At 39.0% G+C, this 16,526-nt stretch overlaps 1 protein-coding gene across 3 annotated transcripts in view; it reads right to left on the reverse strand.

Annotated features, from left to right (window-relative positions):
* Positions 1–2,194: 2,194 nt before the first annotated feature.
* FHOD3 (formin homology 2 domain containing 3) overlaps positions 2,195–16,526 on the reverse strand; it is a 354,796-nt gene continuing 340,464 nt past the window's right edge. For all 3 annotated transcript variants that reach the window (XM_015854309.2, XM_015854311.2, XM_015854310.2), the window contains one exon: positions 2,195–7,905. In XM_015854309.2, coding sequence (XP_015709795.1) covers positions 7,823–7,905 — 83 coding nt within the window. In that variant the 3' untranslated portion in view covers positions 2,195–7,822. The remainder of the gene's footprint in view (positions 7,906–16,526) is intronic.

The raw sequence follows: 16,526 nt of genomic DNA on the forward strand, positions 1-16,526 counted from the left end.
CCCATCCAACCTGGCCTTGAATGCCTTCAGGGATGGGGCGTCCACAACTTTTCCAGGTAACCTGTACCAGTATGTCACTGCTCTCTTGAGTAAAGAATTTCTGCATAACATCTAACCTAAATCTCCCCTCTTTTAAAGCCATTCCCCCTGTCCTATCACTATCTGACCATATACGAAATCAGTCTTTCTCCTGTTTATAAGCTCAAGTATTGGAAGGCTGCCATGAAGTCTCTCCAGAACTGGTTATATTGAGATATAACATCGTAGAATGTGTTCAGTGATCCTGAAAGGTTTTCACTCTTCACAGTGCTGGTACATATCATTTGGAAATGGAAATGCTCCATTGTGTGTTCCAGATAGAACCAAAAAATTAAATAATAAGCTCTTGACTCAGCCCAACCAGCAAAGTGAGAGGTTGGTGGAGCAGCAGGAAGAGAGGTGCCTCCTGAATCCTGGGAATAGAGAAACACTGCTCAGTACAGTACCTCCAACAGTGGACATGACCTCTCTTATTGGTGAGGAGCACAGGCCCTGGCTGACATGGTATCTTGCACAGCCTGTGTTCTGTTCATGATTTCCCAGCAGAGGTCTGTCTCATCAGATAGCTGACAAATGGAATGCAGCTGTCATTCTTCATTTCCTGTGAAGAAACTTGCAAGAGGTGAAGATTCAAGCACGGCACTCTCTCCTTTCCAAACTGCATTCCTATCAGAAAACTTGGAGAAATTATGATTGGAAAAAAAAAGAAAGAAGATTTTGTGTGTTCTCAAACTGTTACATAGGGTCCATAAAGCAGGGCATGCTGCTGTGCACTGGATAGGTTGTGTACTTATTTGTTCCCCTACTGCAGTGTAGAGGCTCCTATGCATCAATATATGAATTCTGACTGGCAAAGGGTCTGAAAAATATATGTACGCACTGCTGTTGCACATCTGGAATTCAGAATTGCTAATGGATATACTGTGATAGAAAAGTGTCTGGCCAATAAACTAGTTTTATATATTTATTCTAAAGAGCATTACCACATTTCTGGCTAGTAGCCTTTCATCCTTTAGACTTTACACCAGTGCATTTGGAATGCTAAGCAGCTCTGTCAGGGATGCAGCCATATTCCAAAAGGCACCCTGTGTATCTGAAACAACTTGAAAAACTAATTAAAAAGAAGGAAGGTGGTGGTTTTCCTCAGGGAAATCTTTTTATATCAACTTCTATTTCCTCAGAAACCATGCATGGAAATTCTCTCAGGTGCTCAGTTAACCCACTGTATCTTCCAGGGTGCTACTATAAACACATGTATCTGTCTCAGAGTAATATATCTTGACCTGATTACATGCACAATGCCAGAGGATAATGGATTGTGAATGGTGCACTGTGGGACTAGCAGTGGGAAATGAAGCCCTTTGCATTTCTATGTGCTGGTTTGACACCCGTCATCTCCCCATAGCCAATGAACCTGCAGGCAGGGCCGATGCCTGAATCACCATGCATCTTCTCAGTAGTGGCAGAGATTTTCTGATTGCCATCTTGGTCTCTTGGAAGCATTGGGGAACTGCAAGGAAGATTTGGACCCCAGCAAATGGAGAAAACAGCAAGTGCACCGTCTGTCCAGGCACCAGAAAATTACATACCCTGGTGATGCACATGGGTGTACTCCAGCTAAGGTAACAAGTACGCCTCGTCCTACTGGCCACCTTTACTGACATGAAACACTGGCAGCCATGGCAAGTATTCTGTGTACTGAAGCAGAGGGAATCTGAAATGCTCCTCCACACAGAGGTAGTCATCCATTTTATTTATATTTGCTTCTGTAAATCTCCGACCTTACATACAAAGTGCTCTATGCATATATTTTTAAGACAGGAACCAGCCCAGAACAAATGGCAGCACACAGTAACTCTGTTTAAGAAAGATTTGCAGGATTAGATTATGGAAACCCTTGAGAACCAGAGACATGTTTTCATTTCCTTCGCTCCTGATTAGGAATTGGATTCAAACCGTGAAATAAGGGATAAAAGATCCATTCTTCATGCTCAGACCGCCAAGGTGATTTAATAATAGCTGTTTTGCAGCCTATGTGTTGGCCTTGCAGGTACTTAGAGGATAAGAAGAAACCAATCCACAAGCTCCCTTCCCACCCATTTCTTACTGAAGCTCCCACCATAGATTCCACCAACAGAAACAGAACTAGAACAGCCACTGCTTTATAAAGCTTTATTGCATGATGTGTTTACATAATGCTGTAGAGGTGAGCTCTTTAACTACTTATATCAAGAAATTTTGGACACAGGTCTGTGGTCACTTTTCCAAATTGACCCTGCATGGCACAGAAAAAAAGTGTGATTGCATTTTTCCAGACAGTAAAGATAAAAGAATGTGAGGAGAAGAGGCAGCCAAGGGGTGCACTGAAAAGAAAACCCTCCTGGTTTACACTACGTGTGACAAAGCTTCTGAACAATGAATACAAACTGTAGGTGAGCTCTATGTGTAGTAAAATATTAAAGAGTAATTCAAGTTCTTTATGAAATAAAACTGAGAAACAAAACAAAAATGCAGTTTCATGGACAATTAAATTTAACATAAAACAAAATTGACCTAAAATGAGAAAACAACAAACAAAAACAAAAACCCAACCAAACAGAAGGACCTGCAGATAATATCTCTGACCATGCATGGCTTGTTTTTTTTAAATTACAATTCACAGAATAACACTGCTGGAAAGCCTATTTTACACTATGCTACACAGAACACGAAAACATGAGTAGTGACATTTACACAATTTTACAGTATTTCTCCTTCGTCTAAGAAACACGTCCTTTTCTACTTTACATTTTTTTACAATTCCCAGCTCACAGAAAGGACACTGTATGCGCAAAGACAGTCTTTAAAAAGGTGAAATGCACCCAATGCTACAAATAAACCTTTTCTTCCACAGAAGCCTCTGTGTTAGTGATTAAACAAAATATATCTCTATCTGCCACTCAACGTGAAATGGATTAATTAGAATTTTTTTTTTTTTTAAATAATTTTTGGCGTAAACATGAAACTATACATCATCTCAGAAACTCCTTTTGATGTACTTGCTATGGAACTACTAAGCTGCTATTCAAAAACCTCCTGCTATTGCATCTGTGATGCCAGTTCCGCCAGCTGCTACCCCGGCCTCAGGTGTTGTTCAAGTGTTTGCAAATCAGATTTGATAGTTTTCCATAACCCAAACATTTTTCCCTTATGAAAATGCTTCAGTTTATTTTATTTCAGAGACTGTAAGTACCTGGCAGTTTTCCCTGCAGAAAAACATCAGCAGTCAAAGCCCTTACAGCCTAGACAGTGTTTCCAGAGTCCAGATGCTGGAAACCCAGGGCCATATGAATGCTGCATGGAGTTACTCTCTGTCTACACCTGCACGCAGCACCCATCCCAAAGGCCATGAGACGAGCCGTGTGTGTGCAGTGTGTGCACAGGAGAGAAAGGGAGAGAGGACGAGAGCTCATGACCTCTGCTCATCTGTGAGCTACAGGCAGGCTATGTGTCTGCTGCCTGTGTGGACAATGGGAATGAAGTTGCAGGACTGCCTCCTTGTCCCCATTGCATCCAAGTCAAAGTGTTGTGAAAACAGCCACCACGCAGCATTTTGAGAGCATTTTTGGATGGAACAGCATAGAGGGGACACCTGGCAGAAGGAATACTGCAGCTGATGTGGAAAGAAGGGAGCACTTCACAACAGGCCCTGCTGACAGCCAGGCTCTCACTCCAAATTTCTGTTATACTGGGATACAAGAGCCTATCTAGATACTCCATTTAACTTACTATTAAGCGAAAAACAAAGGCTTGTCTGCCCACAAATCTGATGCCTTATTTTGCAGATAGAGTCATTTAGAGATCTGCAGTAAAAGGAGATCAAAAGAGAAAAAAAACCCAAACATATTGCAAACACTGTCTTTGACAAAGTTTCCAGTATTTACAAGAGTAAGAAAGACCCTCATTAAAAACCATTTTGTTAAAGATTTTGGATTATGGATAGGGGTTTACCAAGCAGAAGGCTCACATGTGGCATTCAGTGGGCTATAAAACAACTGCAATCCATGAGGCAGCTGCCTGGACTCACAGAGAGATGAGGAGTGATGCCTTCCATTGTTGTAAGGGATCTTTCTTTCCCAGTTGTGGAACACAGAATTCCCTGTGGGAGTTTCTTCATCACAGCCCCATCACTGCTACTGGAGTCTATCCCTTGGTTGGGACTGAGGGATTACAAAATATTTATGTACATTCTGCTTTTAAACACCAAGGGAGACAAGGAAATTAGGACAGTTTCCCTCTGGCTCTCATTTCAGATGCTAAAGTTTAAATTGGCATCCTAATCAGAAAGGTATTGGGGTGGTAGACAGGCAGACAAGTTACTGACAGCAGATGGGTGCTGAATGGAACACCACTGGTGACCCTGAGAACTCCAAGGCCATTCAAAATTCTGAGCACAAAATCTGCAACTGACTGGTTCTGTATAAAAGGCAAGTGTGGGAGTTACTGTGTTTGCAAGTGTTGTAAACTAGCCTTAATGGATCTCTAAGAGAGAAACAGCTATATTAGGTTTCTAAGACCTTGCTATTTGCCACAAAACCAATTCTCATCTCATATGCATTTTAAAACAACTGCTGTATCCTCAGGTTGATCTCTCTGGATGATGAAAGGTCAGGCAGTAACTCAAACCCTGAAGGCTGCAAGATGATCAGACAGAAAGAGGCACACAAACAAGCCAATTCCTCCATTTCGTCTGGAATCCGTTGGTTAGATGATGGGGAACAAATGTTATTCCCAGATTCGGGACATGCTATCAGACACAGGAGGAAATAATGCCACCTTCAGTATTAGCACACTGGGCTCCTGGCCATTTTTATGATGAACTGAAATAGAAAACTTTCCTGTAGTTACTACATTGTTCCTGCTTTTGATCACCTCGTTGCAGCAAACATTGACAACTGCGGATTAACCTTACAGCACATTACTGCATAAACAAGACCAAGTTATCCTTCAGAAAAATTGGTGTCAGTTTTACAGGCAGAAAGCAGAAGATTAGGAAAAAACCACAAAAAACCAATAATAATGGAAGAATGGACACGGAATAGTATGCTTCACATGTACACACTTGCATACAAAGTATCTGAAAGAAATGGGAATTTTTTTCTGACCATATTCTAGCCCTGTTCACCATATTTAAACTTCTCCTTAGTAAGCAGCATATGAAATTTTACACTTTTTTTTTTTTTTTTTTTTTTTTTTAATATTTCTGGAAAATACCTAAGTCCAACTATTTCTAATTCATGAGCAACCTTATTCTTACAGGCACAGATATTGTGCTATATCTAAATGACACAAATATATTTCCAGTTAGCAAGCGGTCACAAGCAGCTAACCACTTTGCACACTGAGTAAATTTTAGTTAAAATACTGACTTTTAAAGGTATGCGATTCTCTCCAATCATATGCAGAACCTCTGTCATTGTAAATACATTTTGTTGCACTTAGGCTGCTTTTATCACTAAACAGGTAGAACAGCTCAACATAACTATTACATTCAGGGTGTCTTCATCTTTCAGACCTCAAAGACCTCCACAAACCTCCATTACCTTCATTTCTTTGTTTAAAATACCTTAAGATAAATTACTAAAGTTCATAGTAGAAGGCAGCACATAAAGATCAGCTTTAAACCCCAGATGCCAGTAGATCTTGCTTATTTTATAGTGAGATAATTATATGCCACTCCTTTCTGTTTCCTGACCTTCCTTTTTATACTTTCCAACACACAACACATTTTATTAATTACAAAACTGCTGCCTTCTGCCTGCATTTAAAATTGACTTTTTAACAGAGGGGAAAAATCACATCCTACTCAGTGCCTTCCTTAAGAACATTTACTCACAAGTGACTTTTTACTCCACAGACTTTCACACATGAAGATCCAAGGCAAGAGCAAATAAAAACTGAAATGTTACTACTGACAGTGAAGACAGCACAGATAGGATGCTACAACACAGATCTTGTTGTAGAGCTGTCAGCTACTTGATTCTCTAACCAATTGGATGCTCCATTCAGTGTGACACCATGAATGATCAAGGTTTCACAGTTTTATTCTGTTTGTTGCTAATAACCTATACAATCTAGGAATTTCCTGTCCTTAAAAGAGAGCAGAGTAACTTGCAGATGTACTCGACCTAATTTAAGTGAACAGAAACAACACAGCTGTGACACTATAAGCCCAGCATAGACTAATCCTACCTTTCTAGTGAGTTCTGCAATCAGAATTAGTTCCTGTAACCATGACTAAACTGCTGTTCCCCAGACATCTTATTTGAAGGAAGCCTCAACTGCTACTCCTAGGCACATATTCCCTTAATCTTAGAGTCTAAGGCAATGGAAAGAGATAATCTTGTGCATCATTGAGGATAAGATAGACTTTGGCTTTAAAAGTTCCCTTTTATGTTACTGTTAACTGCAGTTGTCTTAAAAATGCTTCAGCACTGGCTAAGGTGACTGTGTTCAAGTCATCTTCACTCATGTTTTTGTCCTCCACTTAAAGGCAGATGAGCTGACTAAAAGTTCTCCAAATACACATGTTGAGGGCAGTTACAAAAAGTCAGCTATCAGACAGTGAGATGAGGGCAAGCATACTGGAGTGTTCCCTATGGTACCCTATCCACTTGCATCAAGGATAACCACAAAAAAGAAAGAAGAAAAGAGAGTAAAGAACAGCAAAACCACAGCAGGCTTTTAGCAGGGCCATTTCACGTTCAGATCAATTACTTCGAAATAAATCACCACCACATTATCTTGCAGCAGAGAAAAGCAGCATGAAGGGCACAGGCAAGTAAACAAAACTTCCTGATGTTACTATCTGAATGCATTTACTGAGTGTGTAAATTGTAGGCGCAGATTTCTTTGAAACCGTACAAATGGACAGCACAGCCAAAGCTCATCAAGAGAGAAGTATTCTGTGACCTCTCCTCTGTGTCCATGGTGCTATGTACAGTAAAAGCGTGTATTAATACACACGAATTCAGGATCCTACACTCTCTTCTTGTATTGCAGGCCATTTCCTACCCCACAGGATGAATACAATTGAATAACATTGAGTTTCTACAAAATGACATTCTTTTCCTCCTGTCCTGGTGGAGGGGTAAGGCCCCAGAGTGACAGTCATGGTCCAGCTAGCTTCAGCAGGAGCACGACTTCACACCATGACTGTGTATAGATACACATATATCCACACATTCATTCTGTACATATACAAAGGTACACATACATTTTTACATTCTTTGGTGGCAAAATAAAACAAAACAAACCACAGGGTTGCACAGACTGTGCATATTTGCTTAATGAATCAGCTCCAGGAAAATTCGGGGTTGCTGTAACAGGAGTTATTTTGCTTCTTTAAGGACTGTTCATTGCATTGACAAAATGCCATACATTTACAATGACTAAAACGGGGCACAAGGAAAGCCAACGCAAACACAGCTCACATAATGACAGATAACTCAGAGAAAGGCCCCTCCTACCCACATCAACACACCATGAGAGAAGCAGCCACATGCTTTTACCTACAGGCATTCATGCGCTTCCCTAGCTACCGTCAGGATGTTGTACTGAGCCGTGGCACACCCTTCTCCTGCCCTGCCTGTGGGTTTCCACTTTTTGTTGCTTATTAAAATTGAACTAACAGAAGACGGGATGTTGGGAGCAGCAGATGAGGCCGGCACAACAATGCCATGCCGAAGGGTTGTCAGCCCATGTGTTTCAGATGACAGATCTTCTCGTTGCCGCCTCTGGGACGTCAAACCTGCATCTCAGAGGTGCTGATGAGGCCCAAAGCTTTGGCTTCTTCTGGTGTCAGTCCGCTCTTTAGTGTCCTTCTCACTGCATGGCCATAAATTCCAAAAGGAGAGAAAATAAAATAAATAAATAAATAAAAAATAATAAAAATAATAAAAAAAAAGAAAATGCAAACAATTAAAAGTGATAATTACAGGAGGATTTCAGCTGAAAAACACTCAACATGCATACCGAATCAGATCAAGAGTTGCTATTCAACTCCAAAAAGTCAGGGGAAAGCCATTTGTCATTGTCATTTAGTCAACAAAAAATTTCTCAGGATAAACATCACCGCATTTTATTATTTTTTCTCTAAGATTTTATGAGTGGATTCTCAGTGCACAGAAAGTATCATGTACCCCATTATCTCACAAAGAATTTTTAAAAGAGCTTCTGGATCTTTACAGGGCTCGATTGAATTTATCCCTATTAAATTCTTTGTGACCATTCTAAAGGGTAAAAATAATCTCCCTACACTAAAAAGATTTAAAATGTAATAATTTTATAGTCAATTCAAATCATTACAAATACTGTGCTCATACACGCTCACTTTTCTTCTGTTGTGTTCCCTCATTGAAGCCCATATCTGATCATCTTTGTCACTTTGTACTTAATTTTATATGAATTTGAGTGATAATTCTTGGTCAAATTTTCTTTTCTTACTTTCCTATGAAGTATTCTGAATGGTAGCTATAACATAAAACTTCTAAAATTCACATTTACATTCTTCACTCAGAAATCTAAGTAACAGTGTGACTGCACACGGTGTTTTCCTCAGTTTCCTACTGCCACGATTTTCAGGTATGCTCAAGATGCAAGCAAGGTGTTCACTCCAAACTTTGATATTCTTTAAGTACATTACATTACATTTAAGTACATACGCACATTTAAAAGTTTTATCTGCATGCAAAGCATAAACAGTGACTACGTTGAACAAAATATATTCAGTTTCAAAATAATTAAGTCTAGAGGAAAAGCAAAAGGAATTACAGGTGGTAGTGAAGAACTTCTTGCATTGCTGTTGTCTAGTATAATTCAGACATCTAACTTCTAAAGATATTGACTCTGTGTAACTGAAACTGAGCAGTCACGTTCAAGGGTATGGTGGGAGTGAGAGGGGTGGACGGATCAATATCAAAAACAAGGAAATAACAGAAGGGCAAAAGATGGAATATCTGTACATCTGGCACCATGCAGGTAGGACAAATATGACCTATGTGTAATAGTCAAACCATTTCCATCAGTTACTGAGTTTAATTGAGATGTGAGTACCAAATTTATAATTGTTCCACTGTTACTGAACTGTTGCTTGAAAGTTTCTTTTCAAGATTAAATCCTATCTCCTGCAGTGTTTGAAAAATGACTAAAGATCACCAGAGGTCTGCATGGCAACCCTTCTTGACAGCCACTTTTTCCTACAATAGGGATCAGCAATATCTTCCAAGTTTAACGATGCTTTGGTTAAAGCAGCATGGGATTAAGTTAAAAGCAACTCATAAAGTCAAAGTGAGTTAAAACTAAACATGTGCTATCAAAAGAGCAAAACACTTTGAAAATGCTCTGAAAGCTGTAGCAGAAATTCTTCTCTCATTACAAGTAAAGGTTACCCTGAACTGCTCACCTGGCTTAACAACCTGCTTAGATCAGTTTTTTTTTTTTTTTTTTTGTACACTCTATAGTACATGAGCAAAGAAGGCACCATGGCTAGCTTAGCCATCAACACTGCAGGGGTATTAGCAGAGACTCACATACACTGATTTAAAGTAGAGCTTTTCAGGTACCAGCCAGGCCCAAATTATGGAATTACTAGCTTACTAGAAAAAGCCAAATGGATTTACAATATCATATTGGTCTCTTCAAAAAAACTTGCATGAGCTTCCTTTAAAAAGCCATAATCAGGAGCTAAAATTCCACAGCAGAAACCATCTTCATGAAAAACAAACAAGAACAGAAACAACACTTTCTTCTTTAAATAAACAAGGCTTCTCTGAATCTCCAGATGCAGATCTATCAAATGTATTATGCCCTTGTCAGAGAGCCTTGCTTATAACCCTTGGATGACTAAAAAATTCCAGTAATGCAGCATATGACATGGGCCAGTGCCTTGTCCTGGGTCTGCCACACACCTCATGCAACAGATGCCAACCCCTGGTTTATACTTTTTGTGCCACTGCTAAACAAATAGGAATAATAGCACTCAGTGAACTGCTGAGACACGTGTAACTGTAATTAAACAAAACAATCTCTTGGCATCCCTTGGTTGATTGTTCTTATTTATCCAGGTCTCTCTTATGACAAAGATAACTTGCATTTAAGACATCTCAGTGACCTGAGCTTTTAAGGGCAGCAGTTCCGAGGAAACAGCTCCAAACAGTGTAAGAGTTTGGCAGTCCTAACAAGACTGTCAAGAAAATGGTTAATAAAAAGCAAAGAGGTGAAGAAACTTGCCAGCGACAGAATGGTTCCCATAAACACAGTCAGCTGCTGACTTGTATAAACTAAGCATGTGGGGCCAAATGCTGCAAAGTACTGTGACTATTTGCAAGATTCAAGCTGTCCACCGTCAGCAGGCAACCTGAAGGATAACAGCTGACAGAATCACAGTCCAGACCCAAATGACCGAATTTTTGCTTTCAGCCAAGCAGACACAGATGAATCCACTTGTAGTTTGCAGGAGTTTGCACTCAGGGAGACACAAGTGGCCTGATAAAGGGTATTGGTATCTTTGTATGAAAATTACATGCAGTATGTGCAAATTACTCACAGTACTTATCCTTACTAGACAATACAGCTGATGGATGCAGCATCACCAGTAGCACAGAAGAGTTTTTCACTGCTCTCTGCACTGGCTGGTGGACTGTGAAGGCTTGTGGGCAAGGAAGCCGTAAGGCAGCTGAGCTATCTACAGGAGCAGGGACCACTCAGGGAGGTGGGTGAACCTTGTGTCATGTTGTTAAACAGATGTCCTTGGACTTTATTCTTCTTCCCCATAATGGATTTGGTAAGGCTCCTTCACTCTGGGAGAGGTCATGGACAAGTTCAGTCATCAGAATTGAATGTGGAGAGATATTTTCCTTTTGTGTTTTATAGGCATTGCAAAATTACATTTCTCAAACTAGATCTTCACTCTCCCCTCTGCAGTGAACTCTGTCGTGTCTCTGACTGGACTAGACATAATATCTTGGCTTGTAAAACTCTTGGCCTGCTGCAGATCACATTAAACTGAATTATGGAATGTATTTTGGAGGCAGTGACAATAAAAATAAGGCTTTCAAATGACCTTTTAGGTTCTTTAAGCAATTTTTAAAATGTTTGCTAAAGAAACATAACGGAGAGAGAACATAACTTTGACTCTTGCCACAATCTAGGCCTGCTGAGATTCCATAACCAAGAAACCAATGTTGTTCTTATGGGGTCAGAGGGTATGATATTCTTTGTTAATCAGGAAATCTAGAATTCTATTTTATATCTTGGCAGAATGCTTTGTGCTTGTGAGGAACTTGATGAATTTGACTATGCCCACTGGGTCAGAATCTGCACAGACATAAGGCCCTCATAGAACACGGGGATGATTCTAAAAACATGATTCCCTAAGTGTAGTTTAGTTGGATACTGTTATTGAGATGCTGACGGCTCTTTAAAGGGCAAATGGTGCTCCTGATTTACTCTCCTACTTTGCTGTTGTTTGATTTCTTATTTTTTAAGATGGAACAAACAGTTGAGAAAAACCTGCCTAGTGCCATTTACTCTTACATTTGCAATGGATTCTGGAATGTATATATAACACTTGTATGGCAAAGTCATTTGCAATGCTGAATATTCTCTGCATAGATAGGACCATTTTCCTCCTCAAGAAGTTGCAGAGTTCGTGTCCCTCTTACTATAAAAAGATGTGGCAGCCACAGAACTTTCCTCCAGGCCCAGATGCAAAGGTAATGCAGCTGCTACTTGCTCATTTGGCACAAAGAAAATTACACAGCAAGGACAGCAGGAAAGCAAATTATAAGAGGCAATACAAACTAGCTCTACCATATCATTTCATTTCATGTATCCTAATTTTATTTTCTGTTACCCTTTGAAAATGCAGCCTGCACACCCAGTCTGTTTTCTCATATTTTCAATATGTTGCCTTGGACTTTACTGCAGTGAGTTTGCCAATGGCAATTTGCAACACAAAAGCTCAATCTGGACACTCTCAATCACGTCCATTCCTTTTAATCTTTTTCTGCATTTATGTATTATTATATCACTGTCTATATAAGCCATACTGAAACTCGGTCATGCGTATCTCAATGCATAATATGAGCAGGCCTAGATGTGTAAAAATTATAGTAAAAGAATGAAGTGTAAAGATTTTCTTACAGTGATTTGTAGGTGAGTTTTTGGATTTTGCAGGCACATCTCTGAAGAGGTAAAGCCAAGCGATACATGGTCTTTGCTTTGCCATACTGAGAGCTCCAGGAGACAATGTATGGCTGTCCTGCATTGCAGTTCTGCTTCATAGATGGTGCAAGTCTCTCCTAACAAGAAACAGTAGTGCAGCCACCACCAGGAGTAACTGATGCTATCGGTGACATAAAGAGCAGTCTGGCATTGTTGATGGACAAAGTATCATACTCAAATTTGTTCCTCTCTGGGTGGCTTTTGTTTTAAGGAACAAAAAGTAATATTGCTTGAAACACCATGAAGATACTGTTTTTAAAGTAATATCAACATGTAATTGAAGCTGCAATTTCTAGCTTATTTCACATATAATCATTTATACAATCCTAAAACTGAAGAGGGAAGAAGGACATAACTCCTTTCTTGCAAACTTCCCATGACAAAAAAATGCACCCTCATTTGTAGGAGTTCTGTGATCTAAACTAAAAGCAATCATGCTGCCACCTCCTTCATCATTTTTCCCACTTAATTAAATCTATCAATCAGAAGTGAGTTCATTATTAATAGGTGAAGCATCGAGAATATAGAGCTCAGTAACAACAGAGTCTGAACTTAAGCACTATGTAAGACTTGACCATGCATTAAAAATGCACAGGACAAAAAAGGCAGGAAATAGGATACAAAAAATAAAGCCATCTAACACAAGTGCTTTGGACATGCAGCTTTTAAATTCCATTTACAAACTGTGAAATGACTTGAAGTCTATTTTCAAGTGATATATGATTAAGTAACAGACTTTCACTAACGGGGTAGCTCAGGCTTATAAACACAGAGCTCAGGATTTACTTGGCAGGGAAGTGTGACCATGTTTGAATACATGGGTTCTGGGGAACTCAAATCAATTATCATCTCCGTCAGGAATCTGTGTTGGAAAATACAACAGCAGAAGGAATCATCTCCACAGGCCTGTCAGATTAAAAATAACTATAATCACAACAATCCTGTAGTTATGCTGATCAGGTGGCACTGTTCTGCCTAGAGAAAGCCATATATATATACACACTATATATACACTTTTTGACTGAGGCAAGATAAATGTATAGTAGCTTTGTGTGAAGCTCTTTTTTTTAAAAAAATTATTATTATTATTTTTTAATCTCCTAACAAAGATGCACCTGACCCTTGCATTCAGGTGCAGTCAAATTCTTGCTTACATAGATCCTTGTGTTACACATCTTTGTGGCAGCAGAGGGCTCTCTTTGGCAGCTGTGGTATCACAACTGTCTTCTAGAAAACTGCATGAGACCATATTTGTTACTGCACTTCTTTTATAAGGAGACTTGTAAAGCAGCCTTCTACCTCCTTATTTTTCTGTCTCAGATGAAGTGCTTCCCACAGCAGCAGTTTGATCTTGATTACGTACTCTTGTTGCTGAAAACAATTCTCCTTCAAGAAGGAAGGATGATGTACATACAAGGAGCATGCTGCTGACCAGTGTTAGATCTGAAAGCCTTACAGAAAGAAAAAAAAAAACACCCAAAAACTTACAGAGGAAAAAAAACTTAGAGAAAGAAACAAAACAAAATGTATATCCTATCAACAGAAGGCTAACAGTGTGTTCCACAACCGTTTATTAGTTTTTTAATACTTGGAACTTAACTATCCCAATTTTGGAAATGAATCTTGTAACAAAAATTCAAAAGCCCTGAAATATATCTTAAAATATGCTGCCTAAAGAGAAATGATGTACTTTAAATGAATTCACTGACACAGTGAATAGGAAACTGGTGAAAGTGAAATGAACTATGTGTATCTCTTGGAAAATGCAAACTGATTATGTAAAACCAGCTTTCTTTTCTACAGAACTACAGCTGAATAATTACCAAAAGCATAAATTCTTAAAGAAAAACAGATTTTAATGAAAATGTTAATACCAAACTTTTGTAACCAGGGAACATGAGCAGCTCGATCTCCTAGGTATACTGATATAACTTGCTCTTTACCAGCTGCCCATTACTTACCAGTTTCTTCCATGTTACCTTTGTTCCTTTCTTGTAACAAAGAAAGTGCCATTTGGGTAAGGAGAGATGGCCAGAACAATTCCAGCACCTATAAATCTTTGTCTAGAAGTGCAGGAAAAGTTGTAGATCAATCTTATTTTTGGTTCTCCCAATGCTGAGATACAGCAGATGGATTGTGGCAATGGTCTGGCTCAGCCATGGGATTCTGCTGAGCAATGGGCTTCATTTGCCAGAGTTTAATCTGTGCTAAGACCAAAATCCAAGCTGTGGCCACCTCCTCCTCCATGGAGCAGCGTGTCTGGGCAAGACGTGATCACACAAAGTGGCGGTCACTCTAAAATCACTAGGGATAATTTACTGCAGCAGCAGTTTTCTCCATATATCTACATCATCTCCTTTGTGCTTGTGTTCATATTGTAACATGTACGAGTCTGTATAGTGCTCAACATACATCTCTGCCTTCTCTCTACAGGGACAAATTGCTGCAAAAATTGCATTTTTAATTCTGACTTCTCTGGTCAATGCAGTGTTTTCTCACTTTTCATTTTCTGCTGCTGAATCAAAATAAAGCTGCTTAATATTGAACAAATTCTATATATCACAGGATCTCTGAACACTGTTAACAGAATTCAAAGGAAAATTAAGGAGATCTGAATTATGTAGGTTTGGTTACTTTTCTATCTGACTTTTCCAATATAAGAAAATGAAAGCTACTTCAAGCAGCAAGTATGAGCCCCATACAAAAAAAAATTTGCATCAGAATAAATTTTATTACAGCAATGACTCATAGATTCCTCTAAAACAGTGACTGGAAAATGAATTTAAGCCTCTCTTAAAAGTTATTTTTTACCGGATTTTTAGAAAAGCTTTCACAAATACTTTTGTTCTGAAGGATACCCCATGTTGAACTGTGCAGAATTATCCTACCTGTCCTTTTCTTTCTCCTACAGCTGTCGATAATGGCCTCTAGCAGTGGTGAGGCAAAGGACTACAAAGGCCTCACCCTGATAGGCTACATCCATTGCTACCACTTACTGTGGTCATCTGTAAGTCCATTAATTAATTATTATTGATACTTTTTTTTAAGTTACTGCTACTATTTTACCATAGGTCATTCAGCACAGTTTTGTCACTCTTGCAAAGATCGTGCCATTCTAAGGATGAAAGAATGTACTACTTAAAAGGCATCCAAAAGACACTAGCTATCTTGGCATCTTGGGAAGATAACATCCTAACTGCCAGAGTTTTAAGAGCTTTATCTCACATTCTGCTTTCATTCAATAATTAGATTTTTATTAACCGGGTGTTGACCTTCTGGAGGCTCAATACTGAGGACACACAGACTTAATACAATCTGTAAAATATTTACTTTTTCTAAACACAAGGAACTGTTGATAAATGTACATCACTAACTAGATTACCTCACTTCTAACTTCTGATAGGATCCTCTTACTCAAACGCTAAATCATTCACTGCAAATTCTAGGTAAAGTTGCTATTCTTTAAAGTGTTTTATATAGACCTTCTTCTTGTAAGGTTTCTGTTGTTTTTTCTTAAGCATAATTTCCATTAACTCCTGCTTCTAGTCTGGCCATAAATACCAGAACAGTCTCCCTCCTGGTATTTTGGCACTTCTGTGTCTTTTCATAGCCAGAAAAAGTAAGTGAAGTGACACGAAAATAAAAAAATAATGGGGGGGGGAAAAAAAAAGGAGAAGAAAAAGTTAACCGAAGCACTCTGTGACTTCCAAACAAAAATTACACACTTCCAGATTCAAATAGACTCCCACCTATTATTTTGTTTGCTTATAAACACATCTATTCCAAAGCAGCTCTGCATGTGTTATTAAAACTTGTCTAAAACCTGTTTCCAAGCCTGGTTCTTTGGCAGAGTTCTTTCCCTTATTTTGGCACATGATGATAGCATGCTTACTCCCATTTCACGTTTACTGAAGGTGGAATTTAGCAGAAATACCTGACCTGGGATGTTCTGCAGTTAAACTTAATCCATCAGCCCTGAGCTTATTTGTCTAGGATTCAGATAATCTTGATTCAATTCCTATCTCCTCCACAGCCCCCTTGTACGAGTTTGACAGATTACTTGAGTCATGTCTCAGATCCATTTCACCAAAAAGACTGTTTTACTCTCCACAAGACATTACACAAACAAATGATTAAATCCTTATGATGTATCCATATCCCATAGGTCAGTTACCAGGTATATTTTGGGGCTAGTATATGACTCCAACATCTAATAAAAGAGT

The sequence above is a fragment of the Coturnix japonica genome, chromosome 2, assembly GCF_001577835.2.
Source record: "Coturnix japonica isolate 7356 chromosome 2, Coturnix japonica 2.1, whole genome shotgun sequence".
Lineage (NCBI taxonomy): Eukaryota > Metazoa > Chordata > Aves > Galliformes > Phasianidae > Coturnix > Coturnix japonica.